This window comes from Pristiophorus japonicus, chromosome 1, assembly GCF_044704955.1.
Source record: "Pristiophorus japonicus isolate sPriJap1 chromosome 1, sPriJap1.hap1, whole genome shotgun sequence".
Classification (NCBI taxonomy): Eukaryota; Metazoa; Chordata; class Chondrichthyes; family Pristiophoridae; genus Pristiophorus; species Pristiophorus japonicus.
Window position 1 is genome coordinate 99,928,794 of NC_091977.1, and position 27,881 is coordinate 99,956,674.

A 27,881-nucleotide genomic window follows, 5' to 3' on the forward strand; every position below is an offset into this window, starting at 1 on the left:
CAGGCTGCAGATCTGCCTTTATCAGCTGGAAGACCTCAGTAATAACCTCTTTGTGGAAGCGCAGTCTCCGAAGGCAGGTGGTGTCGGGCAAGTCAAGGTAAGACTACTTGTCCCTGTACTTGCGGGGGGTGTAACGTCTCGTCCTCATCAGTCTGGCACGTCTTACATTGGGCACATAATGCTGTGGAGTGTACCTTTGGCCATCTCGAGGCTGCAGGATGTAATTGGTCATCAAGAGAAGGTGAGAAAGGACAGGCCCCATTGCAATAGCTCTCTGTTTTCCACCAGTTGGTCACAAATAATGAATGTCCCGATGAAGACACCTATTAAATTCCAATCGGATACAGTATGGTGAAGATGTTTGTACAGATGTTCACATCAACTCCAACGACCTCCAGAGTACATCCAAACTCCCCCAAGGTTGAAGCACAGCAGCCTTTTAAAGGATGCGACCTGTGATGTAGAACATGGCGTCCATAACGTTGTGATTAGTTCCAGTTAGTTCCACATTTTACGGACGTTTTTTGGGGGAACGATATTGTGGGCGATATGTGTGCGAGGTGGTGAAAGTGACGCTGGACGATCTCATGGCCGTTAGTTTCGGCCATTCTGATGGATTCCGCCCAAAAAAAGTGGGCGGGCGGTATTATTTTTTCCCGGTGTTATGCACATGGGAAAAATAACGCTCGGCAATAAGTTTCCGAAAAATGCCCGTCAGTTTCCATTTTGTGGCTAAATGGGTGATATATGGGGGTTATACATCATTTCAGCGGTAAAGTGGACGTTAAGCATGCAAAAAAAGTGGAAAATCTAGCCCTATGTCATCTCCAGTAATCACTCTTGAAAGTTTCTTCAGGCTGTAGACTTCAAAGTAAAGCATTTCCATCAGTCTCAACTGATATGGGCGACAGGTATTATCTGTTATTGAACTCTAAATTATCCTTGGTGCAAGCCATCAGAATGGGGAACCCTAATATCATGTCTTCTCATTATAATGTATGCTAATGAACTACCAGCAGTATTGGTGAATGTACATATGGCAGGCATCAGATCACCTTGCAAACTATCACGCAGCCATTAGGGGGTGAAAACCCAGTGGAAATGGATCCAAGCCCAGAATCTACCCACAAAATTTCTAGTATACCACTTTCAAACCCTAAACATACCAAAAATGGCAAGCAAATTGAAGGCCATGAACAATATTTTTTAATAGCATCACTGAATATCTCCATGGAAAAGAGGAGTATTTTTACAGTACTGTAGTTTTGCTGCCTTAAAATTAAAAAAAAACATTCACACTTGAGTAGGTTAATAAATCAATCTGTGCCTCCTGTCTTTTGTGGCACACTGCAAAAGAGAATTGCACTGACAAACAAGGAGATCATATTTGTCCAATGGTAAAATGAATTTATGCATTGATTGCAATACAGTTTTGATGTGCCACATATATAACATTTATCGCCAAGTGATTGACAAACTAACATGTAAAATACCCTAGGAAAGCTTAGGCATTTTTTTTTGTATACATTTAATTGAATTCCAACTATTAAAGAATAAAGCAGGATATTTTGCAGTAAGCACATGGCAGTTTATATAAAGGCAAAATACTGCAGATGCTGGAAATCTGAAATAAAAACAGAAAATGCGAGAAATACTCAGCATGTCAGGCAGTATCTGTGGAGAAATGAACAGCGTTAACGTTTCAAGTCCATGACCTTTTGTCAGAACTGGAAAAAGTTAGAGATGTAACAGATTATAAGCAAGTGCAGGGCAGGGAAAGGGGGAGAGGAGGAAAGAAAAAAAAAGGAAGGTCTGTGACAAGGTGGAAGGCAGGAGAGATTAAATGACAAAAGATATGATAGTACAAAGCAAAAGGAGATGGTAATAGGACAAGTAAAGAAAAAAAATGGGTCTAGAAGAGGTATAAATGGGCATAGCAGAACCATCAACAGCTGCCATCTGAAAAAATAGGGGCAAAGGTTATTGTCTGAAATTGTTGAACTAGATGTTAAGTCCAGAAGGCCTAATAGAAAGATGAGGTGCTGTTTCACAAGCTTATGTTGAGCTTCGTTGGAACAGTGCAAGAGGCCAAGGACAGAGAGGTCATAGCGGGAGTCGAGCATAGACTTAAAGTGATAGGTGACCGGGAGCTCAGGGCACGCTTGCGGACTGAATGGAGGTGTTCAGCAAAGCCGCGTTTGGTCTCCCAAATGTAGAGGAGACCACGTCGTGAGCAGCGAATAAAGTATACTAAATTGCAAGAAGTACAAGTAAATCGTTTTTTCGCCTGGAAGGAGTATTTAGGGACCTGGATGGTGGGAAGGAAGAAGGTAAAAGGGCAGGTGTTGCATCTCTTGCGCTTGCACGGGAAGGTGCCACAGGAAGGGGATTTGGGGGTAATTGAGGAGCAGATCAGGGTATCGTGGAGGTTACAGTCCCTTTCGCAATGCTGAAAGGGGAGTGGAAGCTCTGTTTTGTGGTGGGATCATGCTGGAGGTGGCAGAGGATGATCCGTTGACTGTGGAGGCTATTAGGTGAAAGGTGAGGATAAGGAGATCCCTATCGTGGTTCTGAGAGGGAGTGGAAGGGGTAAGAGCAGAAGTGCCGGTAATGGAACGGACATGATCAGGGGCCATGTCAACCACGGTAGAGGAAAATCCTCGGTTGAGGAAAAGGGAAGACATATCGGAAGCACTGGTATGGATGTGGCATCCTCAGAACAGATGCGACGGAGATGGAGCAATGGGAAGAATGAAATAGAGTCGTTACATGACGTTACAGGGTGGGAGGAAGTGTAGTCTAGGTAGTTATGGGAGTCAGTGGGCTTATATGGATGTTTGTCGATAGCCTAGCCCTAGAACTGAAGACAGAGAAGTCAAAGAAGGAAAGGGAAGAGTCAGAGGTGAACCATGTGAAGGTGAGGGAAGAGTGGAAATTGGAAGCAAAGGGAATGAAATTTTCCAGTTCTGGGCGAGAGCAGGAAACCGCACAGGTACAATCATCACGGCAGTTTATACTATCAGTTATTAATGTTAAGCGGAGTCAGTATGTTTCTAAGTAATTTTCATACATTCCAATACAAAATTTATCATAAACAATCATCATAAATATATTCTACTGTGAAAAAACTGCAAAAATAAATCTTAGAAAGAAAGATTTGTATTTATATAGCGCTTTTAAGGACCACCGGGCATCCCAAAGTGCTTTACAGCCAATGAAGTACTTTTGAAGTGTTGTCACTGTTATAATATAGGAAACACGGCAGCCAATTTATGCACAGCAAGCTCCCACAAACAGCAATGTGATAATGATCAGATAATCTGTTTTTTGTTATGTTGATTGAGGGATAAATATTGGCCTGGACACTGGGGATAACTCCCCTGCGCACAACAAGCTCCCACAAACAGCAATGTGATAATGAACAGATAGTCGTTTTTTTAAGTGATGTTGATTAAGGGATATATATTGGTTAGGACACCCGGGAGCTCTCCCCTACTCTTCTTCAAAATAGTGTCATGCGATCTTTTACGTCCACTTGAGAGAGCAGACGCCGGGACCTTGGTTTAACATCTCATCCAAAAGATGGCACCTCCGACAGTGCAGCGCTCCCTCAGTACTGCACTGGAGTGTCAGCTTGAATTTTGTGCTCAAGTCTCTGGAGTGGACCTTGAACCTACAACCTTCTGATTCAGAGGTGAGAGTGCTACCAACTGAGCCACAGCTGACATAGAAAGCTTATAATATAATTGCAAAATTAAGTTGCTACATGTTAATTGTAATATAATAAAACTTTGCAAAATGTTAAAAGATATTCAAGCATATCGAGTATTATTCTTTATTTGATATCTTTTGCAATTCAGTTTTCTTCTATTTTCTCCTCTTAAGCTACCTCTACTGAAGGCAATAGAATGTAGGCCCCTATTTTCCACAATAAAGATTTCTGGTGCCCATGTACATTAACGTATGTCCCCCGCAACCCCCCACCCGCCATTAGCGGCAAAAAAAAATGGCAGTTTCCACGACCTAAAAGTTATTTTTAGCGCCGCACTATCCGAGTCCATTTCGGGGGGCGGAGCTTATCGTGTGCGTCGAAAAATCACTGCGCCTGCGCTGTAAAGAAAAAAGTCACTGCCAGGGATTGCAGTGGGTTGGGTCGGGTGCGTGGAAAAGGCTCTAATGGATGTTGCAATTTGCCTGGAGTTTGTTCTTCAGTGGAAAAGGCTCTTCTGTAAGTTTCTTTTTTCCTGGTTTATTTTTACCTGGAGTTTGTTGTTCAGTCTGGCGTGGAGGACCTTTGGCCAGGGATAGAAGTGGGCCAGCACCAATTTCATTAACTTAAGGTAGGCTTCTAAAAACAGGCTCTTAGGTCTCTGTGCGCCATTTAAAAAAAAATGGGGAAAATGGCCTAAATCGCCAGAAACAGCGCGGAGACCACTGTTCTACATAGACCAGCGCGAATATATCTGGAGCCAAAAACTCTGGCGCTGATAGTCGGCGCCGGCGCCAGCACTTTGGTGAAAATTTAAACTGACCCACCTCGCCAAAAAAATCACTGGCCGCCAAATAATCGGCGCCCAATGATGGCGAAAATAGGGACCTTAATTCTATAGCTGGCAGCAACCCTCTGGTAGCTCATCCAAATGGCTATTCTTTATGTATGAGCCTGGATGGTGAGTGTTATTGGGCTATCACAGTCAACATTAATCCTGTCCTCATCTGACATTCTCGCACATACACTTCCAATAAGAGGTTACTCGAGGACAATCAAAACTGGGAATCTCCGCCAATGTTCCTCCCCTCATAGCGACATTGAAGCCAATTATAACACCACCATTGCTACCTTCTGAGACTGGCAACCTCAACATGGGCCAAAAATTGAACATGGGGGCTCCCTAGTCTGTATGACCATGTTGAACCGTCTTTATAATTTCACTTCACACAGCACACAAATTCAATCTTTTCCAAAGAAGAGATCCACTTATTTTAGTAAAACAATCCATTTAGTCTGGAATAATAAATTTTGATGGAGAGTGTTTATTAGTGGTATAAAGAAATGATTTCGTTTCGCTTACCTGTGTGTTATGGTATTAAACAAGGTTCATGAGCCAAGTCAATGGCACCATGGGTGGCTCAGCTGCATGGGGGTGGGGGGGGGAGGAATAAGAAGGGAAGAGCTATAGTGGTAGGGGATTCAATAGTAAGGGGAGCAGACAGACGTTCCTGCGGCCGCAGACGTGACTCCAGGATGGTATGTTGCGTTCCTGGTGCCAGGGTCAAGGATGTCACTGAGCGGCTGCAGGGCACTCTGGGGGGAGAGGGTGAACAGCCAGAGGTCGTAGTCCACATCAGTACCAATGACATAGGTAGGAAGAGGGATGAGGTCCTGCAGGCAGTTTAGGGAGCTAGGAGAGAGATTAAAAAGCAGAACCTCAAAAGGTAGTAATCTCTGGATTACTCCCAGTGCCACGAGCTAGTGAGTACAGAAATGGGAGGATAGAGCAGATGAATACGTGGCTGGAGAGATGAGGCAGGTGGGAGGACTTTAGTTTCCTGATGCTTCTGGGGGAGGTGGGATCTGTACAAGCCGGATGGGTTGCACCTCAACAGAACCCGGACCAATATCCTCGCAGGGGGGTGGGCAGAAGGTGGTGGCTGCTAGTGCTGTTGGGGAGGGTTTAAACTAGCTTGGCAAGGGGATGGGAACCTGAAAATAGATTCAGTAGGGAGGGGAGTAAAGCAGGAATTAGAAAGCAAAAAGAAAGAAAGTAAGTTTGAAGGAGAGAGGAAACCAGCAGGAAAAAAGGGTGAAAAAACAAACTTAAAGGTACTTTGTCTAAATGCACGTAGCATTTATAACAAAATAGATGAGTTGACAGCACAAATTGAGATAAATGGGTATGATCTGATTGCCATTACAGAGACGTGGTTGCAAGGTGACCAGGACTGGGAATTAAATATTCAGGGGTACTTGACAATCCGGAAGGACAGACAAAAAGGAAAAGGAGGTGGGGTTGCTCTATTGATAAAGGATGGAATCACTGCAATAGTAAGAAATGATAGTGGCTCAAATGATAAGTGTGTTGAAACAGTTTGGGTGGAGATAAGGAACAATAAGGGGAAAAAGTCACTGGTGGGCATAATCTATAGGCCCCCTAATAGTAGCAACTCTGTTGGTCAGAGCATAAACCAGGAAATAGTGGTGGCTTGTAAAAAGGAAACAGCAATAATCATGGGTGATTTTAACCTCCATATTGATTGGACAAATCAAATTGAGCAGGGTAGCTTTGAGGAAGAGTTCCTAGAGTGTATAAGGGATGGGTTTCTTGAGCAGTATGTAACAGAACCAATCAGGGGGCAGGTTATCTTAGATCTGATCCTGCATAATGAGACAGGATTAATAAACAATCTCCTAGTACAAGGATCCCCTCGGAATGAGTGATCATAGCATGATTGAATTTCAAATTCAGATGGAGGGTGAGAAAGTTGGATCTCTAACCAGCGTACTAAGCTTAAATAAAGGAGACTATGAAGGTATGAGGCAGAGTTGGGTAAAGTGGACTGGGAAAATAGATTAAAGTGTAGGACGGTTGATGAACAGTGGTGTACATTTAAGGAGATATTTCACAACTCTCAAGAAAAATATATTCCAGTGAGGAGGAAAGGGTGTAAGAGAAAAGATAGCCAACCGTGGCTAACTAAAGAAATAAAGGACAGTATCCAATTAAAAACAAGGGCATACAAAGTGTCCAAAACTAGTGGGAGGACAGAAGACTGGGAAGCTTTTAAAAGCCAAAGAACGACTAAAAAAATGATTAAGAAAGGAAAGTCTATGAAAGTAAACTAGCACAAAATATAAAAACAGATAGCAAGAGTTTCTATAGGTATATAAAAAGGAAAAGAGTGGCGAAAGTAATTGTTGGTCCCTTAGAGGACGAGACCAGGAAATTAGTAATGGGGGACATGGAGATGGCAGAAACTCTGAACAAATATTTTGTATCAGTCTTTACGGTAAAGGGCACTAACAAAATTCTGACAGTGGATAGTCAAGGGGCTATGGGGAGGAGGAATTTAACACAATCACAATCACTTAGGAGGTGGTACTCAGTAAGATAATGGGACTAAAGGCAGATAAATCCCCTGGACCTGATGGCTTGCATCCTAGGGTCTTAAGAGAAGTAGCGGCAGGGATTGTGGATGCATTGGTTGTCATTTACCAAAATTCCCTGGATTCTGGGGATGTCCCAGCAGATTGGAAAACTGCAAAAGTAACGCCCCTATTTAAAAAAGGAGACAGACCAGTTAGTCTAATATCTGTGGTTGGGAAAATGTTGCTCCATTATTAAAGAAGCAGTAGCAGGACATTTGGAAAAGCAAAATTTGGTCAGGCAGAGTCAGCATAGATTTATGAAGGGGAAGTTGTTGTGTATCTGTAAAGCATGCACTCCCATGTTCCGCCACTAGGGAGCGCATCCCCTGAAGTGCCAAAGGATTCCAGCATCCCTTGGGAGCACTGTATATAAGCCGGCCCCTAAGGCCTGTTCCTCACTCTGGAGTGTCTTAATAAAGACTGAGGTCACTGTTACTTTAAGCTCCCTGTGTGCAGTCTCATCTGTGTCAGGAACACAATAACTGGCGACGAGAATACGAATCCAAAGCAAAGATGCAGCAAACTGTGGGCACCCTGGAGAAGTTCTCGGTGGGTGAGGACTGGGAAGCCTATGTTGAATGATTAGACTAGTCATTGTACCCAACAAGCTGGACGGAGAAGGAAGCGCTGCAAAAAGGAGAGCGGTCCTCCTCACGGTCTGCGGGGCACCGACCTACAGCCTCATGAAGAATTTTCTGGCTCCGGTGAAACCCACAGATAAGTTGTATGAGGAGCTGTGTACACTGGTTCGAGAGCATCTTAACCCGAGGGAGAGCGTGCTGATGGCGAGGTATCGGTTCTACACGTGCCAGTGATCTGAAGGTCAGGAAGTGATGAGCTATGTCGCCAAGTTAGGGCGACTTGCAGGACAATGTGAGTTTGATGGCTACCTGGAGCAAATGCTCAGAGACTTTTTTGTACTGGGCATTGGCCACGAGACCATCCTATGAAAACTTTTGACTGTAGAGACACCGACCCTCAGCAAGGCCATTGCGATAGCACAGGCGTTTATGTCCACCAGTGATAACACCAAACAAATCTCTCAGTACACAAGTGCTAGCAATGTTCATAAATTAACTGGAACTGTGTTTGTGAGCAGAAATGTACAGGGCAGAAACCATGAGTCTGCAACTGCCAGCAGGCCTCAGGTGACCCAGATGACTGAGAGTCTGCAACAAAGGATGAATGCAAGGCAATTCATACCTTGTTGGCATTGTGGAGGCTTCCATTCAGCCTATTCATGCCACTTCAAAGGGTATGTTTGCAAGAGCTGTGGAACAATGGGGCACCTCCAACGAACTTGCAGACGAGCTGCAAGCTCTGCAAAACCTGCTAACCACCACGTGGCAGAGGAAGATTGGTCCATGGTGGATCAAAGCAATTTCGAGCCTCAGAGAGAGGAGGCAGATGCTGAAGTACATGGGGTGCACACATTTTTGATGAAATGTCCACCTATAATACTAAATGTAAAATTGAATGGCTTACCCATAGCCTTGGAACTGGACACTGGTGCTAGCCAATCCATCATGAGTAAAAAGATGTTTGAGAGACTGTGATGCAACAAGGCACTCAGACCAGCCCTGAGCCACATCCACACAAAACTGAGAACGTACACCAAAGAGCTTATCACTGTCCTGGGCAGCGCCATGGTCAAGGTCACCTACGAGGGCACGGTGTATGAACTGCCACTCTGGTTTGTCCCGGGCGATGGCCCCACACTGCTTGGAAGGAGCTAGCTGGGCAAAATACGCTGGAACTGGGATGATATCCAAGCGCTACCACATGTCGATGAGGCCTCATGTACCCAGGTTCTTAACAAATTTCCTTCCCTTTTTGAGCCAGGCATTGGAAACTTTTCCGGGGCGAAGGTGCAGATCCACTTGGTCCCAGAGGCACGACCCATCCACCACAAGGCACGAGCGGTACTTCACATGATGAGGGAGAGAGTGGAAATCGAGCTGGACAGGCTGCAACGCGAGGGCATCATCTCCCCAGTGGAATTCAGCGAGTGGGCCAGCCCAATCGTGCCATCACTTTTGAGTACTGGAACAGTCAGGATTTGCGGCGATTATAAAGTAACTATTAATCGTTTCTCGCTATAAGACCAATACCCGCTACCTGAGGCAGATGACCTATTTGCGACGCTGGCAGGAGGCAAGACATTCACCAAGCTCGACCTGATTTCGGCCTACATGACGCAGGACTGTTCATTTGGGGAGAAAGATTGCGGCGGACGGCAATCGGCCCACAGACGCCAAGACAGAGGCTATCAGGAACGCGCCCAGGCCACAGAACGTCATGGAGTTGCTGTCGTTCCTGGGACTCCAACTATTTTGGTAACTTCCTACCGGGGTTAAGCACCCTCTTAGAGCCCCTACATGTGTTATTGTGTAAAGGTGAGAACTGGGTATGGGAAAAAAAACAAGTAATTGCTTTTGAGAAAGTCAGAAACATTTTATGTTCCAACATGCTGCTTGTATTGTATAACCTGTGTAAAAGACTTGTGCTAGCATGTGGTGTGTCGTCGTACGGAGTCGGGTGTGTATTACAATAAGCTAACATTGCGAGGAAGTTGCAACCTTTCGCCTATGCCTCCAGGAGTCTATCTAAGGCCGAGAGGGCCTACAGCATGATTGAGAAAGAGGCAATAGCGTGTGTGTTCGGGGTAAAGAAAATGCATCAGTACCTGTTTGACCTCAAATTTGGTCTGGAAACCGATCACAAGCCCCTCATATCCCTGTTCGCTGAAAACAAAGGGATAAATACAAATGCCTCAGCCTATCAGCGTATAACTATACCATCCGCCACAGGCCAGGCACCGAGAACTGTGTGGATGCTCTCAGACGGCTACCATTGCCCATCACGGGGGTGGAAATGGCGCAGCCTGCAAACTTATTGATGGTGGCGCAGCCCGCAGACTTGTTGGTGGTCATGGAAGCGTTTGAAAATGATAAATCATCTATCACGGCCCGCTAAATGAGGACTTGGACCAGCCAAGATCCTCTACTGTCCCTAGTAAAAAAAACTGTGTACTGCATGGGAGCTGGGCCAGCATCCCCATTGAAATGCAAGAGCTAATCCAGCCGTTCCAGCGGCGAAAGGATGAGCTGTTGATTCAGGCAGACTGCCGGTTGTGGGGTAACCGCATAGTGCTACCCAAAAAGGGCAGGGCGACGTTCATCTCGGATCTCCACAGCACAGACCCAGGTATAGTAATGGTGAAAGCAATAGCCAGATCCCATGTGTGGTGGCCCGGTATTGACTCTGACTTAGAGTCCTGTGTATGGAAATGCAGCGTGTGTGCTCAGTTGAGCAATGCGCCCAGAGAGGCACCACTAAGTTTGTGGTCCTGGCCCTCCAGAACTTGGTCGAGGATCCAAGTCGACTATGTGGGCCCGTTTCTCGGTAAAATGTTCCTGGTGGTGGTGAATGCTTTTTCAAAATGGATTGAATGTGAAATAATGTCGGGAAGCACTGCCACTGCCACCGCCACCATTGAAAGCCTGAGGGCCATGTTTGCCACCCACGGCCTGCCTGACATACTGGTCAGTGACAACGAACCATGTTTTACCACTGCCGAATTTAAAGAATTCATGACCCGCAATGGGATCAAACATGTCACCTCGGCCCAGTTTGAACCAGCCTCCAATGGGCAGGTAGAGCGGGCAGTACAAACAATCAAACAGAGCCTCAAACGAGTCACAGAAGGCTCACTCCAAACCCGCTTGTCCCGAGCACTGCTCAGCTACCGCACGAGACCCCACTCGCTCAAAGGGGTGCCCCCGGCTGAGCTATTCATGAAAAGGACACTTAAAACCAGACTCTCGCTGGTTCACCCCAACCTGCATGATCAAGTGGAGAGCAGGTGGCAGCAACAAAATGTAAACGATGGTCGAGCCACTGTGTCATGGGAAATTGATCTGAATAACCCTGTGTATGTGCTAAACTATGGACATGGTCCCAAGTGGATCGTGGGCACAGTGATAGCCAAAGAAGGGAGTAGGGTGTTTGTAGTCAAACTAGACAATGGACACATTTGCAGAAAGTACTTGGACCAAACGAGGCTGCGGTTCACAGACTGCCCTGAACAACCCACAGCAGACACCACCTTTTTCGAGTCCACAACACACACGCAAAGGATCAACGGCACCACCCCGGACCAGGAAATCGAACCCATCATGCCCAACAGCCCTGCAAGGTCAGGCTCACCCAGCAGTCCTGCAGGGCCAACAACACGCCAGCCCAGCGAGGGCACAGTCAACACAGCAGAACAGACATTTGTACCGAGGCGGTCCACCAGGGAAAGAAAGGCTCCCGACTGCCTCACGTTGTAAATAGTTTTCACTTTGACTTTGAATGGGAGTGATGTTGTGTATCTGTAAAGCATGCACTCCCATGTTCCGCCACCAGGGAGTGCATCCCCTGAAGTCCCAAGGGATCCCAGCATCCTTGGGAGCACTGTATATCAGCCGGCCCCTAAGGCCTGTTCCTCACTCTGGAGTGTCTTAATAAAGACTGAGGTCACTGTTACTTTAACTTCCCTGTGTGCAGTCTCATCTGTGTTAGGAACACAATAGAAGTCATGTTTGACAAATTTGCTGGAGTTCTTTGAGGATGTAATGAACAGGGTGGATAAAGAGACGTGGTGTATTTGGACTTCCAGAAGGCATTTGACAAGGTGCAACATAAAAGGTTACTGCACAAGATAAAAGTTCATGGGGTTGCAGGTAATAGCATGGATAAAGGATTGGCTAACTAACAGAGAACAGAGAGTCGGGATAAATGGTTCATTCTCTGGTTGGTAACGAGTGGGGTCCTGCAGGGATCAGTGCTGGGACCCCAACTATTTCTAATCTATATTAACGACTTGGAAGAAGGGATTGAGTGTAACATAGCCAAGTTTGCTGATGATACAAAGCTGGGAGGAAAAGCAATGTGTGAGAAGGACACAAAAAATCTGCAAAAGGACATAGATAGGCTAAGTGAGTGGGTAAAAATTTGGCAGATGGAGTTTCATGTCGGAAAGTGTGAGGTCATGCACTTTGGCAGAAAAAATCAAAGAGCAAGTTATTATTTAAATGGAGAAAGATTGCAAAGTGCCACAGTACAGCAGGACCTGGGGGTACTTGTGCATGAAACATAAAAATATGCAGGTACAGCATGTGATCAGGAAGGCCAATGGTATCTTGGCCTTTATTGCAAAGGGGATGGAGTTATAAAAGCAGGGAAGTCTTGCTATAGCTATGTAAGGTATTGGTGAAATACTGCATGCAGTTTTGGTTTCCATATTTACAAAAGGATATACTTGTTTGGGAGGCAATTCAGAGAAGGTTCACAAGGTTGATTCCGAAGATGAGGAGGTTGACTTATGAGGAAAGGTTGAGTAGGTTGGGCCCATACTCATTGGAATTCAGAAGAATGAGAGGTGATCTTATCGAAACGTATAAGATTATGAGGGGGCTTGACAAGGTGGATGCAGGGAGGATGTTTCCATTGATGGGGGAGAATAGAACTAGAGGGCATGATCTTAGAATAAGAGGCTGCCAGTTAAAATAGAGATGAGGAGAAATTTCTTCTCTCAGAGGGTTGTAAATCTGTGGAATTTGCTGCCTCAGAGAGTTGTGGAAGCTGGGATATTGAATAAATAAAGACAGAAATAGACAGTTTCTTAAACAATAAGGGGTTATGGGGAGCGGGCAGGGAAGTGGAGCTGAGTCCATGATCAGATCAGCCTCGAGAGTATGGCCTACTCCTGTTCCTATTTCTTCTGTTTTATGTTCTTATGATAATTTACTTTACATTATTTAAATTGGAGAATAAGATGACAATTTCTAATTGATCTCATTACAAAGCATCTGCTACAAATGTTAATTTATTGTGACATTATTGAAAACATGAACATTATGGACATATTTTTGGCACTGGTAGGTCGTAAATAGAAAAGCAATAAAGGGGTTTACACTTACCAGTGGTAGTAAAAAGGCACTTCCACCAGGCTTCTGCTTTTCCTGCTCTCATAAACAGCATTCACAGAGAAATTCCATCCAAACACATTGGCATTCATAGTGACCTGCCATCCTAATTTCTCCTCTGTTCAGTAATGCTACTGTTAACTGAGACAAGACTGGTTAGTATATTGTTTTATGCCAGACTCATTTTGCTGGGAGCCACTCGATTTTGAAAGTCCAATTATTGTCCATTCGGAGAAAAAAAACTTGACAGATAATTCAAAAATGCTTGCAATACTGAGCTTACTGCAGAGCTGCTGTGAAATATGACCAGTGAATGAATAAAGTCATTTATGCTTGTCTTTGCAGACTATAAGAGAGCAGAGAAATTATTGAAGGGGGTAATAATGGACTTTCCTCCACTTGAGAGGATTAATAGATGGTGGAAAGTTACCTTAAGTATTGAAATCGTTTTAGGAACTTTTGAGAGGATCCTAAATTATACTGTTGGATTTTTAACATTAATTAATGTCTCGTATAAAGAGGAATAAAGGTGTGAGTAATTGCCCAATGCAGATATAAATACTCTTATTTTACAATAAATGAAAAGAAGAAAATATCATGTATGAATATATGGCTTCAGGTAACATCCTAAAATATCTTTCTAACTGTGACTAGATTCTGCTGCAACATTCTGAATTAAAAATCAAGCCAAGAATGGCACCAAAAGTATTACTTCACAATCTTTCCATTATAACTAAAATAACTATTATACATCCATGTTAGAGACATCCAGATGATGTTATTGCTCACCATTAACATTTGGTCATGTAACTCTCCGAGCATTTTCATTCAATCAACAAACCACGTACTGGTCAGTCACTGAATCGTGCCACAAGTAAAAGCAACGTACCCGCAGCAAAATCATGTTCCAACTGTCCTCTATATCTCTAAATCTGACGCAAGTGCGTTCTAATATTCCATGGCAAGCTGTCTGTATATCATTTCATTAATGGAGTGGATAGTTCTTCACAAAGCATCACGCATCTTCTGTTATCTTGAGATCCTGTTCATGTTTTGATGAATTTTGGTGGTGCATGTTGTCAGAGCTGTAGGCTCATGGATACCCTTGTAGTATAGGCAGGAACTGTTTCTGCAGCAAAGCAAAACAAAGATTGTTTGATACTATCAGCCAATATTGCTGGTGTTGATGGATTGGGGATCATTTTTAATTTTTTCACCTGGGCAGTAAACAGATGGAGTAGATTGCCTGCCCTTATTGAACCCGTCCGATTTTCATTCCCAGGATGGGTCACAAATTGCACAGAGTAATTTTTTATTGAAGTGAATTAAGATATATTATGACGAGAACCAGTGATAAAATTTTGCACCAATATATTTGTTACAATGTTCCAAATAGCTCCAGGTGATGTACACAGTCTCATTAAGTTAAACTACTTTTCTAAATCCTAGAACCTAGCCATCCACAAAGTACAGTATTTAAATATCCAGCACAAGTTGGAAGACATGCTAATGTTTTTTTTTAAAAAGGGGGTTTGGTCATGTAAAAATAAAAGCAACTACTGCTGAGAAATCTGGTAACTGCTACCAGGACTGGGGAGGGTAAATATGGAAGCCAACCAACCCCACCCCCTGTTTCCAACCACTCTGATAAACTGCTCTTAATTACTAAGAGGGATCTTAATGTCCTCCACGCTACAGAAAGCGGGCAGGATGGAAGTGAAAATGAAAATGGTACACTGTTTCCGCCCACGGTCTTTTTTACACTGCTGTTGTTTTATGGACTAATAAGCAGATAGTCTGCCATTAATACTTAGCTTAACATAAGTAATTGGAGTAGTAGCAGAGGTCTTAAAAAGCAAGTACAAAACTTACCTTGTTAAGTTCCTCCAGCCCCTACAAAGAAAATCCGGGCCGCTATTGCCCCAGACTCACCCCATCCTTTCTCACTCTTGGTACACTCCCAACCCTCACCACCTTGATGACTTTCCTGAGGGCCAACTGGCAGCATCCAGACTTCCCGATATTCCCCAGTCAGGACCCAGCGAGCTGCCTCTGGACACTAATTTTAGGCAGGCAGCTTGCTTGCTGCATTTAAATGAACCTCGGCTGTTAAAATAGAATTAGAATTCCCCTCTAATCTTTGTTTCCTTCCTTTTAACCAGTTTTTAATCTAATTTGCTGCACTCCCCCAATTCTGTACTCCATAAGCTTTTCTAATAGTCTCCTATGTGATACCTTGACAAAGGCTTTTTGAAAGTCTATGTACACTACATCAACTGCATTTCCCTCATTTATGATGTTTGTCACTTCCTCAAAGAATTATATCAAGCACAATTCTCCTTTCTGAAATCCATGTTGGTTGCTTTTAATTATTTTCTCTTCATTTAGATATTCAGTAATATCATCTTTAATTAAAGATTCCAAAATGTTCCCTGCCACAGATGTTAAGCTAATTGGCCTATATTTACCCAGGTTGACTCTGTTTCTCTTTTTGAAAATGAGTATTAAATTGGCCAATATCCACTCGTTATGCACCCATTCACTCACAATAGAACTGTGAAGTATAATTTCTGTTATTTCTTCTTCCATTTCCCTTAGGATCATTGGAGGCATCCCATCAGATCTCAGCACTTCGTCCTCCTTTAGCTTAACTAAATTATCCAATCATTTCCTCTTATTTATTCTAATATCTCTCATCTCGCTATTAACCAATTCAGAACTTACCCCTCCCCAATATCCTTTTCTTCTATAAACACTGAAGCAAAGTGCTTGTTAAGTATCTCCGCCAATTTCTGCTTAGCTGGCACGGGCGCGACGGGCTGAATGACCTTCTTCCATGCTGTAACCATTCTATGATTCTATGATCCTACTAACTCACTGTGCTGAAATTGACACTCATTGCACCATCTCCTAATCTAACTCTATTTCCTAGAAGTTAAAACTATGGGACTTAGTTCCTCCCTTTGTCTTTCTCTCCTACAAGTTGTTGAAGACTTTAAAACAAAAGTTTGCTGATGCCTAACTACTCCTTCTTGATTTTACTCACCTTTTCTACTCTTTTTACCCTTCCAGTTAAAAACCAAACCTGCGATATGGGTCTTTACCTAGTTTCTCAATGGAAAGAAAGCTCCAATTTGCATGCAAATGAACAAAGCTATGGCAGCAAAACTTAGGGTTGGATTTTCCAGTCCTTTGCACTCCAGGTTCACCGAGCAGCACCATGCGGAAGAGCTGCGCCCGGTGTGCAACACCTCTGGTTGCGACACCAGCACTAGTTTTGAGTCTTGCCCGATCTGTTTGCCCGGAAATGCGCCCACAATGACCGCCTGGGAAATCAGTGTGGTCCTGTTGGCGGAGAGGAAAATAATGGACTCCAAAAGTAAGTGTGATTGTTTTATCTTTCAATTTTTTTTGTGTGATTTGTGTTGCAGTGGCGTGGGCTATGTTTTGGGTATGTTTTTGTGTTTATTTTTATTAGGTTCCCCCCACCCCGCCCCCCCACTCCAGGCCTCTCTGAGCGGTCCCTGGCTGGCTGTTCCGCTTGGGAGTTTCCCATCCTAGCGCCAAGAGTGTACAACGTATCCCTTAGTGTTGTGTCCCCTGACACAGGACCCAGATGCCCAAACTTAACAATTAAGACACAAACTATTCCCAGCTGCTAACTTTCCCACCCCGTCGTCATTATCGTCCCGAAAACATAAGCACCTAAAATCCATCCCTTTATCTTTACACCACTACTTCCCCTTACTGTTATTTATAGGCAGACAATGTATTGTAAAGATAATCCAGCAGTTACCTCTTTCTTTCAGATCCTGAAAGTACATTTGCATCAAGTCTTTTTCAAATTCTTCTCGATCTTCATCATTTTCAAAGATTTCACCGAGCATCTCGTCTTCAAAACTGTCAAGTGGATTTTCCCGCAGATCAATATATCTGTTCATAGGAAAGGGCAGCGGTTTAATCTATTCGGCTTATAGATTGGCCTCTTATTCAGTACAATCATTTCAGCCCAAGGACAACGCTGCAGGGGTTACTCAGTGCAGTGTCCTAGGCCCAACCATCTTCAGCTGCTTCATCAATGACATTCCCTCCATCATAAGGTCAGAAGTGGGGATGTTGACTGATTATTGCACCGTGCTCAGTTCCACTTGCAACTTTTCAGATAATGAAGCAGTCCGTGCCCACATGTAGCAAGTCCTGGACAACATTCAGACTTGGGCTGATAAGTAGCAAGTAACATTTGCACCACAAGTGCCAAGCAATGACCATCTCCAACGAGAGAAAATCTAACCATCGCCCCTTAACATTTAACGGCATTACCATCGTTGAATCCCCCACCATCAACATCCTGGAGGTTACCATTGAACAGAAACTTAACTGGATCAGCCACATAAATACTGTGGCTACTACAGCAGGTCAGAGGCTGGGTATTCTGTGACAAGTGACTCACCTCCTGACTCCTCAAAGCCTTTCCACCAACTACCAGACACAAGTTAGGAGTGTGATGGAATACTCTCCACTTGCCTGGATGAGTGCATCTCCAACAACTCTCAAGAAGCTTGACACCATCCAGGACAAAGCAGCTCGCTTGATTGGCACCCCATCCATCACCTTAAACATTCACTCCCTCCACTACCGGTGCACCATGGCTGCAGTGTGTACCATCTATATGATGCACTGCAGTAACTCACCAAGGCTTCTTCGACAGCATCTCCCAAACCTGCAACCTCTATCACATAGAAGGACAAGGGCAGCAGGCACCTGGGAACACCACCACCTTGAAGTGCCCCTCAAAGTCACACACCATCCTGATGTGGAAATACACTGCCATTCCTTCATCATTGCTGGGTCAAAGTCCTGGACTTCCTCACCAATGTTTCTGCTAAGCTGCTGCATGTGTTGCCGTATAGTAATCTAAAAGGTTCCTCGCAGGCCGCTCTCCGCTTTTACAATGTACATACCGCACATGCGCAGAAATCTAAAGGGACCATGCGTTAAAAACAAAGCAGGCCATGCAGAACAAAGCTCAGCTTAAAGGGAACATTGCTTCCTACCTAACAGCATTGTGGGAGTACCTTCACCGCACAGACTGCAGTGGTTCAAGAAGACGGCTCACCATCACCTTTTCAAGGACAATTAGAGATGGACAATAAATGCTAGCCTTGCCAGAGACACCCACTTCCCGTGAACGAATAAAAAAAGCAAAACATTAAGCACTTTTTTCTGGAGGATGAAAAAAAGAAGAACCATTTCTATACTGCAGAGTTTCAAAAAAGGCACATGACCTCACTGTCTGACTGCCAACTCTCCTTCAACTAATGCCATGGGACTTTTTATCAAGAGAACCGAATGATGGGGCCTCAGTTTAACATTTCAGTTGAATGATGTGACCTTCAACATTACAGCACTCTCTCAACACTAGATTATCTCTCTTCAGCCGAGATTATATACACAATTGCTGGAGTTGGTCTTGAGCCCACAACCAAATGAATCAGAGGCAAGAGTGCTATCAAATGAGCCAACCTGTAAACAATAGCAGAGGCAAAAGCAACGTTAACAATAGCCAAAAGAAAGTGCCAGCACCAGAATAACCTTCACAAAGCCTCCAACTGCTTGCTCACCTCCACTTCTGATACCGTGCCTCCTACACAACTCTTCAAATCAACAGGTGAAAGATATTTAAAAACAGAATTAAATATTGTTGATGTAGATTTGCAGAGTTACAGGAAGGCATGACACCAGTAGATAGTGGTAATAATGTTGTACATAGAATGTTCAACACAGAAACAGGCCATTCGGCCCAACTGGCCAATGCCAGTGTTTATGATCCACACAAGTCTCCTCTCACCCGTCTTCATCTAAACCTATCAGCATAACTTTCTATTCCTTCCTCGTGCTTATCTCGCTTCCCCTTAAATGTATCTGTTATTTGCCTCAACTACACCTTGTGGTAGCGAGTTGCACACTCTCACCACTCTTTGGTTAAAGAAATTTCTCCTGAATTCCCTATTTGATTTATTAGTGACTATCTTATACTTATTGCTGGATTTCCAGCATTTTATGTTTTTATTTCAGATTCCAGCATCCGCAGTATTTTGCTTTTATATTTATTGCCTTAGTTTTGGTCTCCCCTACAAGTGGAAACAACTTCTCTGCATCTACCCTATCACATCCTTTCATAACTTTAAAGACCTCTATCAGATCACTCCTCAGCCTTCTCTTTTCTAGAGAATACAGGCCGAGCCTGTTCAATATTCCCTGATAGTTATAACCACTCAGTTCTTGTATCATTCTAGTAAATATTTTTGGCATCTTCTCCAATGTCTCTATATCTTTTTTATAATATGGAGACCAAAATTGTGCACCGTTCTCCAGTTCTGACGTAAGGTCATCGACCTGAAACATTAACTGTTTCTCTCTCCACAGATGCTGCCTGATCTACTGAGTATTTCTAGCGTACAAACATAGAAACATAGAAAATAGGTGCAGGAGTAGGCCATTCGGCCCTTTGAGCCTGCACCACCATTCAATAAGATCATGGCTGATCATTCACCTCAGTACCCCTTTCCTGCTTTCTCTCCATACCCCTTGATCCCTTTAGCTGTTAGGGTCATATCTAACTCCCTCTTGAATATATCCAATGAACTGGCATCAACAACTCTCTGCGGTAGAGAATTCCACACGTTAACAACTCTCTGAGTGAAGAAGTTTCTCAGTCCTAAATGGCTTACCCCTTATCCTTAGACTATGTCCCCTGGTTCTAGACTTCCCCAACACCAGGAATATTCATCCTGTATCTAACCTGTCCAGTCCTGTTAGAATTTTATATGTTACTATGTGATCCCCTTTCATCCTTCTAAACTCCAGTGAATACAGGCCCAGTTGATCCAGTCTCTCCTTACATGTCAGTCCTGCCATCCCGGGAATCAGTCTGGTGAACCTTCGCTGCACTCCCTCAATAGCAAGAACATCCTTCCTCAGATTAGGAGATCAAAACTGAACACAATATTCCAGGTGAGGCCTCACCAAGGCCCTGTGCAACTGCAGTAAGACCTCTCTGCTCCTATACTCAAATCCCCTATGAAGGCCAACATACCATTTGCCTTCTTCACCGCCTGCTGTACCTGCATGCCAACTTTCAATGACTGATGTATCATGACACACAGATCTCGTTGCACCTCCCCTTTTCCTAATCTGCCGCTATTCAGATAATATTCTGCCTGTGTTTTTGCCACGAAAGTGGATAACTTCACATTTATCCACATTATACTGCATCTGCCATGCGTTTTCCCACTCACCTAACCTGTCCAAGTTACCCTGCAGCCTCTTAGCATCCTCCTCACAGCTCACACCGCCACCCAGCTTAGTGTCATCTGCAAACTTGGAGATATTACACTCAATTCCTTCATCTAAATCATTAATGTATATTGTAAATAGCTGGGGTCCCAGCACTGAGCCCTACGGCACCCCACTAGTCACTGCCTGCCATTCTGAAAAGGACCCATTGATCCTGACTCTCTGCTTCCTGTCTGCCAACCAGTTCTCTATCCACGTCAATACATTACCCCCAATACCATGTGCTTTAATTTTGCACACCAATCTCTTGTGTGGGACCTTGTCAAAAGCCTTTTGAAAGTCCAAATACACCACATCCACTGGTTCTCCCTTGTCCATTCTACCAGTTACATCCTCAAAAAGTTCTAGAAGATTTGTCAAGCATGGTTTCCCTTTCATAAATCCATGCTGATTTGGACCGATCCTGACACTGCTTTCCAAATGCGTTGCTATTTCATCTTTAATCATTGATTCCAACATTTTCCCCACTACTGATGTCAGGCTAACTGGTCTATAATTGCCCGTTTTCTCTCTCCCTCCTTTCTTACAAAGTGGTGTTACATTAGCTACCCTCCAGTTGATAGGAACTGATCCAGAGTCGATAGACTGTTGGAAAATGATCACCAATGCATCCACTATTTCTAGGGCCACTTCCTTAAGTACTCTGGGATGCAGACTATCAGGCCCTGTGGATTTAAAGCCTTCAATCCCATCAATTTCCCTAACACAATTTCCCACCTAATAAGAATTTCCTTCAGTTCCTCCTTCTCACCTAGACCCTCAGTCCCCTAGTATTTCCAGAAGGTTATTTGCGTCTTCTGTTTTTATCATAGTACTCTAAATGTGATCTGGACATGGTTCTATACAAGTTGAACATAAGTTCTCTGCTTTTCAATTCTATCCCTCTATAAATTATCCCCAGTGCTTTGTTTGCTTTCTTTTTGGCCTTATTAACCTGCGTTGCTACTTTTAGTAATTTGTGTTCCTGTACCCTTGGGTCCCTTTGCTTCTCTACTCCACTTAGATTCTTATTTTCCGAGGAGTATGTAGCTTCCTTATTCTTCCCACCAAAATGCACCACCTCACACTTATCTGTATTGAAATTAATTTTCCAATTACATGTCAATTCTGCAAGTGTATTACTATGAATAAGAGGATGATCAGAATGACATATAAAAGTAATATATTTTTATTCTGCCTACCCAGGGAAATTCCACCAGATGTGCCACTTAGAGGCCCAACAGGACCCAAGTCTCCTGGGAGCAGGCATAGGACCTGTTGCAGGCCTAACTTAGGCCCTGACGCTGCAAAGGCAAAGGGCAATCGATCCTTGAAGGAGTGGGTACCATTACTGCAGGGGCCATACATTACCGCAATCTGGAATAATTTAAAAAATCCTGGCATTTTTCTTCAGCGTGATTTAGGCTTCCCCTTTTGGAGCAGCAGGATGCCAATTTGAGTTTCAGCTACCTCCGCGAGGTGGGCACCACTATTGTTACTTCTAGAGACACTGATCCCTGCACAAATTATTTCAATCATCCCATTCCTGTGATTTGGGATGGGCTCATTGGTAAGTGAAAGTACCAGGTGTAAATTCTGCCCCACTGCACAGTGGAACAATGGTGCCACAAGATTTTTAGGGCTAGAAACTGTGTCATCCTAAGGAAGCAAACTGTGCACCTTACAATATAATGCTCAACTAAATCTAACTGCATTACTCTTAATTAACCATGATAAAGAGAGGGAAGCTAGATTATGAAAGTAAACTAACACAGAATATAAGAGTTTCTACAGGTACATAAAAAGGAAAAGAGTGGCTAACGTAAATGTTGGTTCCCTAGAAGATGAGACTGGGGAATTAATAATGGAGAACAGGGAAATGGCAGAGATGTTGAACACATATTGTTCTTCACAGTAGAAAACACTAAAAACATCCCAATAGTGGATAATCAAGGGGCTATAGGGAGGGAGGAACTTAATACAATCACTATCACCAAAGAAGTAGTACTTGGTAAAATAATGGGACTAAAGGCCGACAGGTCCCCTGGACCTGATGGCTTACATTCTAGGGTCTAAAAAGAAGTGGCCGCAGAGATAGTGGATGCATTGGTTGTAAACTACCAAAATTCCCTGGATTCTGGGGAGGTCCCAGCGGATTGGAAAACCGCATGTGTAACGCCCCTATTTAAAAAAAGAGGCAGACAAAAAGCAGGAAACTATAGACCAGTTAACCTAACATCTGTCATTGGAAAAATGCTGGAGTCCATTATTAAGGAAGCAGAAGCGGGACATTTGGAAAAGCATAATTCAATCAAGCAGAGTCAGCATGGTTTTATGAAAGGGAAATCATGTTTGACAAATTTGCTGGAGTTCTTGAGGATGCAACGAGCAGGTGGATAAGAGGGAACCAGTGGATGTGTTATATTTGGATTTCCAGAAGGCATTCCATAAGGTACCACATAAAAGGTTACCGCACAAGATAAACGTTCACAGGGTTAGGGGTAATATATTAGCATGGATAGAGTATTGGCTAACTAACAGAAAACAGAGAGTCGGGATAAATGGGTCATTTTCCAGTTGACAAATAGTATCTAGTGATGTGCCGCAGGGATCGGTGCTGGGGCCTCAACTATTTACAATCTATATTAATGACTTGGATGAAGGGACCGAGTGTAATGTAGCCAAGTTTGCTGATCTTACAAACATGTGTGGGAAAGCAATGTGTGAGGAGGACACAAAAAATCTGCAAAGGGATATAGACAGGCTAAGTGAGTAGGTAAAAATTTAGCAGATGGAGTATAATGTGTCAAAATATGAGGTTATCCACTTTGGCAGAAAAAATAGACAGCAAATTATAATTTAAATGGAGAAAAATTCCGAAGTGCTGCAGTACAGAGGGACCTGGAGTCCTTCTCCATGAAACACAAAATGTTAGTATGCAGGTACAGCAAGTAATAAGGAGGGCAAATGGAATGTTGACCTTTATTGCAAGGGGGATAGAGTATAAAAGCAGGGTATTGGTGAGGCCACATCTGGAGTACTGCATACAGTTTTGATCTCCGTATTTAAGGAAGGATATATTTGCATTGGAGACTGTTCAGAGAAGGTTCACTAGGTTGATTCTGGAGATGAGCGGGTTGACTTATGAAGATAGGTTGAGTAGGTTGGGCCCTTACTCATTGGAGGTCAGAAGAATGAGAGGTGATCTTATCGAAACATATAAGATAATGAGGGGGTTCGACAAGGTGGATGCAGAGAGGATATTTCCACTCATAGCGGAAACTAAAACTAGGGGACAATGGGCTAGAACCTCCACTTTTTTTGCATTCTTAATGCCCACTTAACACTCATTTTACTGTTGAAATGACATATAACGGCCATATATCGCCCATTTTGGCACAAAATGGAAACTGACAGGCATTTTTCAGAAACTTATCGCCGAGCGTTACTTTCCACATGTGCTTAATGCCGGAAAAAATATTACCGCCTGCCCACTTTTTGGGGGCAGAATCGGCAGAATGGGCGAATTCAACGCCCATAATATCGCCCAGCGTTACGTTCCGCACGGAATTAATGCCGAGATTCAATATTAACGCCTGCTCACTGTTTTTTGTCATAAAGAACATATTTACCCAAACTAGTGGCCATGGAGATTACCCATCGTCAATTTCACCACCTTGCAGAGATATCGCTCACAATATCGCTCGCCCAAAAAAACGGCCACAAAAAGTGAAACTAACCGGAACTAATCACAGCGTTATGGACGCCATGTTCTTGATCACATGTCGCGTCCTTTAAAAGGCTGCTGTGCTTCAATCTTGGCGGAGTTCGGATGTACTCTGCAGGTCATTGGAGTTGATGTGAACATCTGTAAAAACATCTTGACCACACTGTGACCGATTGGAATTGAAGAGGTGTCTTCATCGGGACATTCCTTGTTTGTGAGCAATCGGCGGAAAACAGAAAGCTACTGCAATGGGGCCTGTCCTTGCTCACTCTCTCTTGGTAACCAAATACATGCAGCAGACTCGACATCGCTGAAGGAATGCTCCACTGCATTATGTGCCCAATGTAAGAAGTGACAGACAGATGAGGAGGATCAGACATTACACCTCCCGCAAGTACAAGGAGAAGCATTCTTACCTCGATTTGCCTGACACCACCTGCCTTCGGACACTGTGCTTCCACAAAGAGGTTATCACTGAGGTATGCCAGCTGATAAGGGCAGATCTGCAGCCTGCCAGCACCATCAGTACTGCACTCTCCGTCGAGGTCAAAGTCACCACGGCACTGTCGTTCTACACCTCAAGTTCTTTTCAGGTCACAGCTGGCTACATTTGCAGACTTTCTCGGCATGTCACACATCGCTGCATTAACAGGTCACTGAAGCCTTGTACACATGCAGGAGGGACTTGATCAGCATTCCTATGACCAGGGAGGCACAGAGTGAAAGGGCTCCAGGATTCTCCAGAATTGCAAATTTCCCCAAGGTGCAGGGAACAATAGACTGTACACACATCGTGATGCGGGCACCTTTTCAGGATGCAGAGGTGTTCAGGAACCGTAAGGGATTCCACTCCCTGAATGTCCAACTGATCATCAACCACCAGCAAATTATAATGGCAGTGAATGCTAAATTGCCGGGCAGCATCCATGATGCTCACATCCTGCGTGAGTGCACTGTATCTGACTTGTTTAACAATGAGCTACAAGGTCAATGCTGGATGCTTGGTGACAAAGGATATGGCCTCGCCACCTGGCTGATGACCCCATTGTGTGACACCCAAACAAAGGCCGAGAGGTGATACAACGAGAGCCACAGAGCAACTCGCAATATTGTGGAGAAAACCATTGGAGTGCTGAAGCAGCGCTTTAGATGCCTGGACCACTCAGGAGGCGAGCTCCAATACCACCCTGAGCAGGTAGCTCAATTCGTCATTGTGTGCTCCATGCTACACAACTTGGCTATCAGGAAGGGACAAGAATTGCCTGATGAGTCTGACAGTCCACCTCACCAGAGAGAGGAAGAGAAGAACGAGGAGGTGGACGCTGACATCGGTCCAGATAATCAGGCTGACGCTGAAATCATGCCCCCGCCCCCCCTGTAGACTGCAGGAAAGGGCCCATGGTGGCATGATAGCTGCAAGAGCCTTACGTCAGGAGCTCATCAATGATCTCTTTGCCTGAAATAACATTGGTGTTATTTACAAGGCTGACACACTGCTGGGTGTGCAGGTCATACATCAATGGTGGGCATCACCTTGGTGACAGTTAAAGTTTAAGTAGATTGAAGTTGAGCGTGATTATACCCTTTGATGTTAAGGAATCACCACCGTGTAATGGTGCAGCTATCTGAGCCAATGTGCAACAAGGTTTTGTTAAATAAAAAACATTTGAACCGAACATTAGTCTGAAACCAACCCTTTCGCCCGTCCCCCTCTACCCCTTCCCACCCCTCTACCCCTACCCACCCCTCCCCCTTCCCACTCCTCCCCCTTCCTCTCCTGACTCCAAGCCGCCTGGCTGAGGAAGTCCTTAGGCAATGCTTCATTGGGGGGGGGGGGGGGGGGGGGGGGGTGATGGCCGAAGCACTGCTTGGACGGATATGGGAGAGGACCGTCCCAAGGTGGGAAGGTGCTCCGAGCCAGAAGCAAGTTGTTGCTGCTGGCTCTCGTGTGGTTGGCAATGGGGGTGCATCACCTTGGGGTGCAGTGCGGTGCTCCGGACCACTGGGAGCCCTCTGCCACCAGTGTTCCTGGCTACCAGCTCCAGGGTCTCCTCCATCCCTTCCATGTTATATCTTATTTGTTGGACAAAAACTCAGTGCCAACTATGTTCTTGGTGCTTAGTAGGCTTTTTGCTGCTGGTCAATCTCCGTCGTTCCTCCCACAACAGCCAAACAAGCACACACCACAGCCACACATGCCTTCAGTCCCTCTCTGCTCCCTCTCTCTCTGTCTCCTCTCCTGCGCATGTCATGATGACGCTTGACCTCCTGAATCGAGGGAATCGAGCGTTGCCATGCTGTTGCTAAGGACACTTTACGGCAGAAGGTCAAAAAAATTTAACGCTACTGCCCATTTGCTATTGCTCGCGGTAACGCCCATTTTCAAAAATGGAAACTAGATGTTTTGAGAATGGGCGAGAAGCCGGCGATCAGAAAACCCTTTTTTAACGCCCATGCCAGAAATAACGCCCATTTTTGGGCAATAAACACAAAAGTGGAGGTTATAGCCCATAGTCTCAGAATAAGGGGCCACCCATTTAAAACTGAGATGAGGAGAAATTTCTTCTCTCAAAGGGTTGTAAATCTATGGAATTTTCTGCCCCAGAGAGCAGTGGAGGCTGGGTCATTGAATATATTTAATGCAGAGATAGACAGATTTTTGAGCGATAGGGGAATAAAAGGTTATGGGGAGGGGCAAGGAAGTGGAGCTGAGTCCATGATCAGATCAGCCATGATTTTATTGAATGGCGGAGCAGGCTCGATGGGCCGGGTGACCTTTCCTGCTCCTATTTCTTATGTTCTTATGTGTGTGCTGTTGTAACATGTGGCAGCCCTGACAGAACAAAGTAATATAGTTTCAAAAATGATAAAAGTAAAGCAAATTTTAGAAATATTGTACCTGTTTACTTATAATTGATATATGCCAAAGCTGCTTTGAAAACCGAAATATAGGAAGAAAAGGAGTATTCCTGATTTTCTGCTAGATTTGCAATTTTTGATCATGCCAGCTACAATAATTTTTCTTAGCTTTTTTTCTTCCATAGCTATTTTCAGTTCATTTATTTTGCAGGAATGCTACTTAATGCAGTCAGTAAAGGGTTAAGTTCACTCTTTGCTTGAATATACTCTTTGGTGATATACACTATATTGTGGGACATTCCTCTCTGATCAGTAACAAAGCCAACAGAGCGAAGGCAACTTTGATAAATCATTTTACCAAAGTGCAATGCTGCTTTTTATGGAATACACAAGGCCAAACAAAACAAATCAAACAGAAAGAAAGTGATAAATCTATTTGACTGACCGGCTGAAAATAAGGTTGCTAAAACATCCAAGCTAATTCTTAAAACAGCAATTTGTCAATTTGTGCTGTGCCAGTGTTACCATAGAAACATAGAAACAAATTTACAGCGCAGAGGGAGGCAATTTCGGCCCATCGTGTCCGCGCAGACCGTCAAAGAGCCACATGGCCCTCAGTCAGCAGCCCTGAAGGTTACGTATAAACCAATGAACAATGGCAGATAGGTAAAGAGCATCTGGCCCAACCAGTCCGCCCGACACAACTACGATACCCCATGTATTGCAACATTTTTTACTTCACCCCACCCGGAGCCATGCGATCTCCTTGGAGAGGCAAAAAAACAGATTAAAAACCTCGGCCAATTGAGGAAAAAAATCTGGGAAAATTCCTCTCCGAACC

At 44.2% G+C, this 27,881-nt stretch overlaps 1 protein-coding gene across 3 annotated transcripts in view; it reads right to left on the reverse strand.

Annotated features, from left to right (window-relative positions):
* Nucleotides 1-27,881, reverse strand: part of lrrc2 (leucine rich repeat containing 2) — a 136,533-nt gene that overhangs the window by 23,835 nt on the left and 84,817 nt on the right. For 2 of the 3 annotated variants that reach the window (XM_070881947.1, XM_070881946.1), the window contains 2 exons: nt 16,916-17,052; nt 1,184-14,248 (listed from right to left, as the gene is read on the reverse strand). In XM_070881947.1, coding sequence (XP_070738048.1) covers nt 14,199-14,248; nt 16,916-17,052 — 187 coding nt within the window. In that variant the 3' untranslated portion in view covers nt 1,184-14,198. Of the gene's footprint in view, nt 1-1,183; nt 14,249-16,915; nt 17,053-27,881 lie in introns of those variants that run through there. The other variant, XR_011593421.1, reaches the window with a different exon arrangement.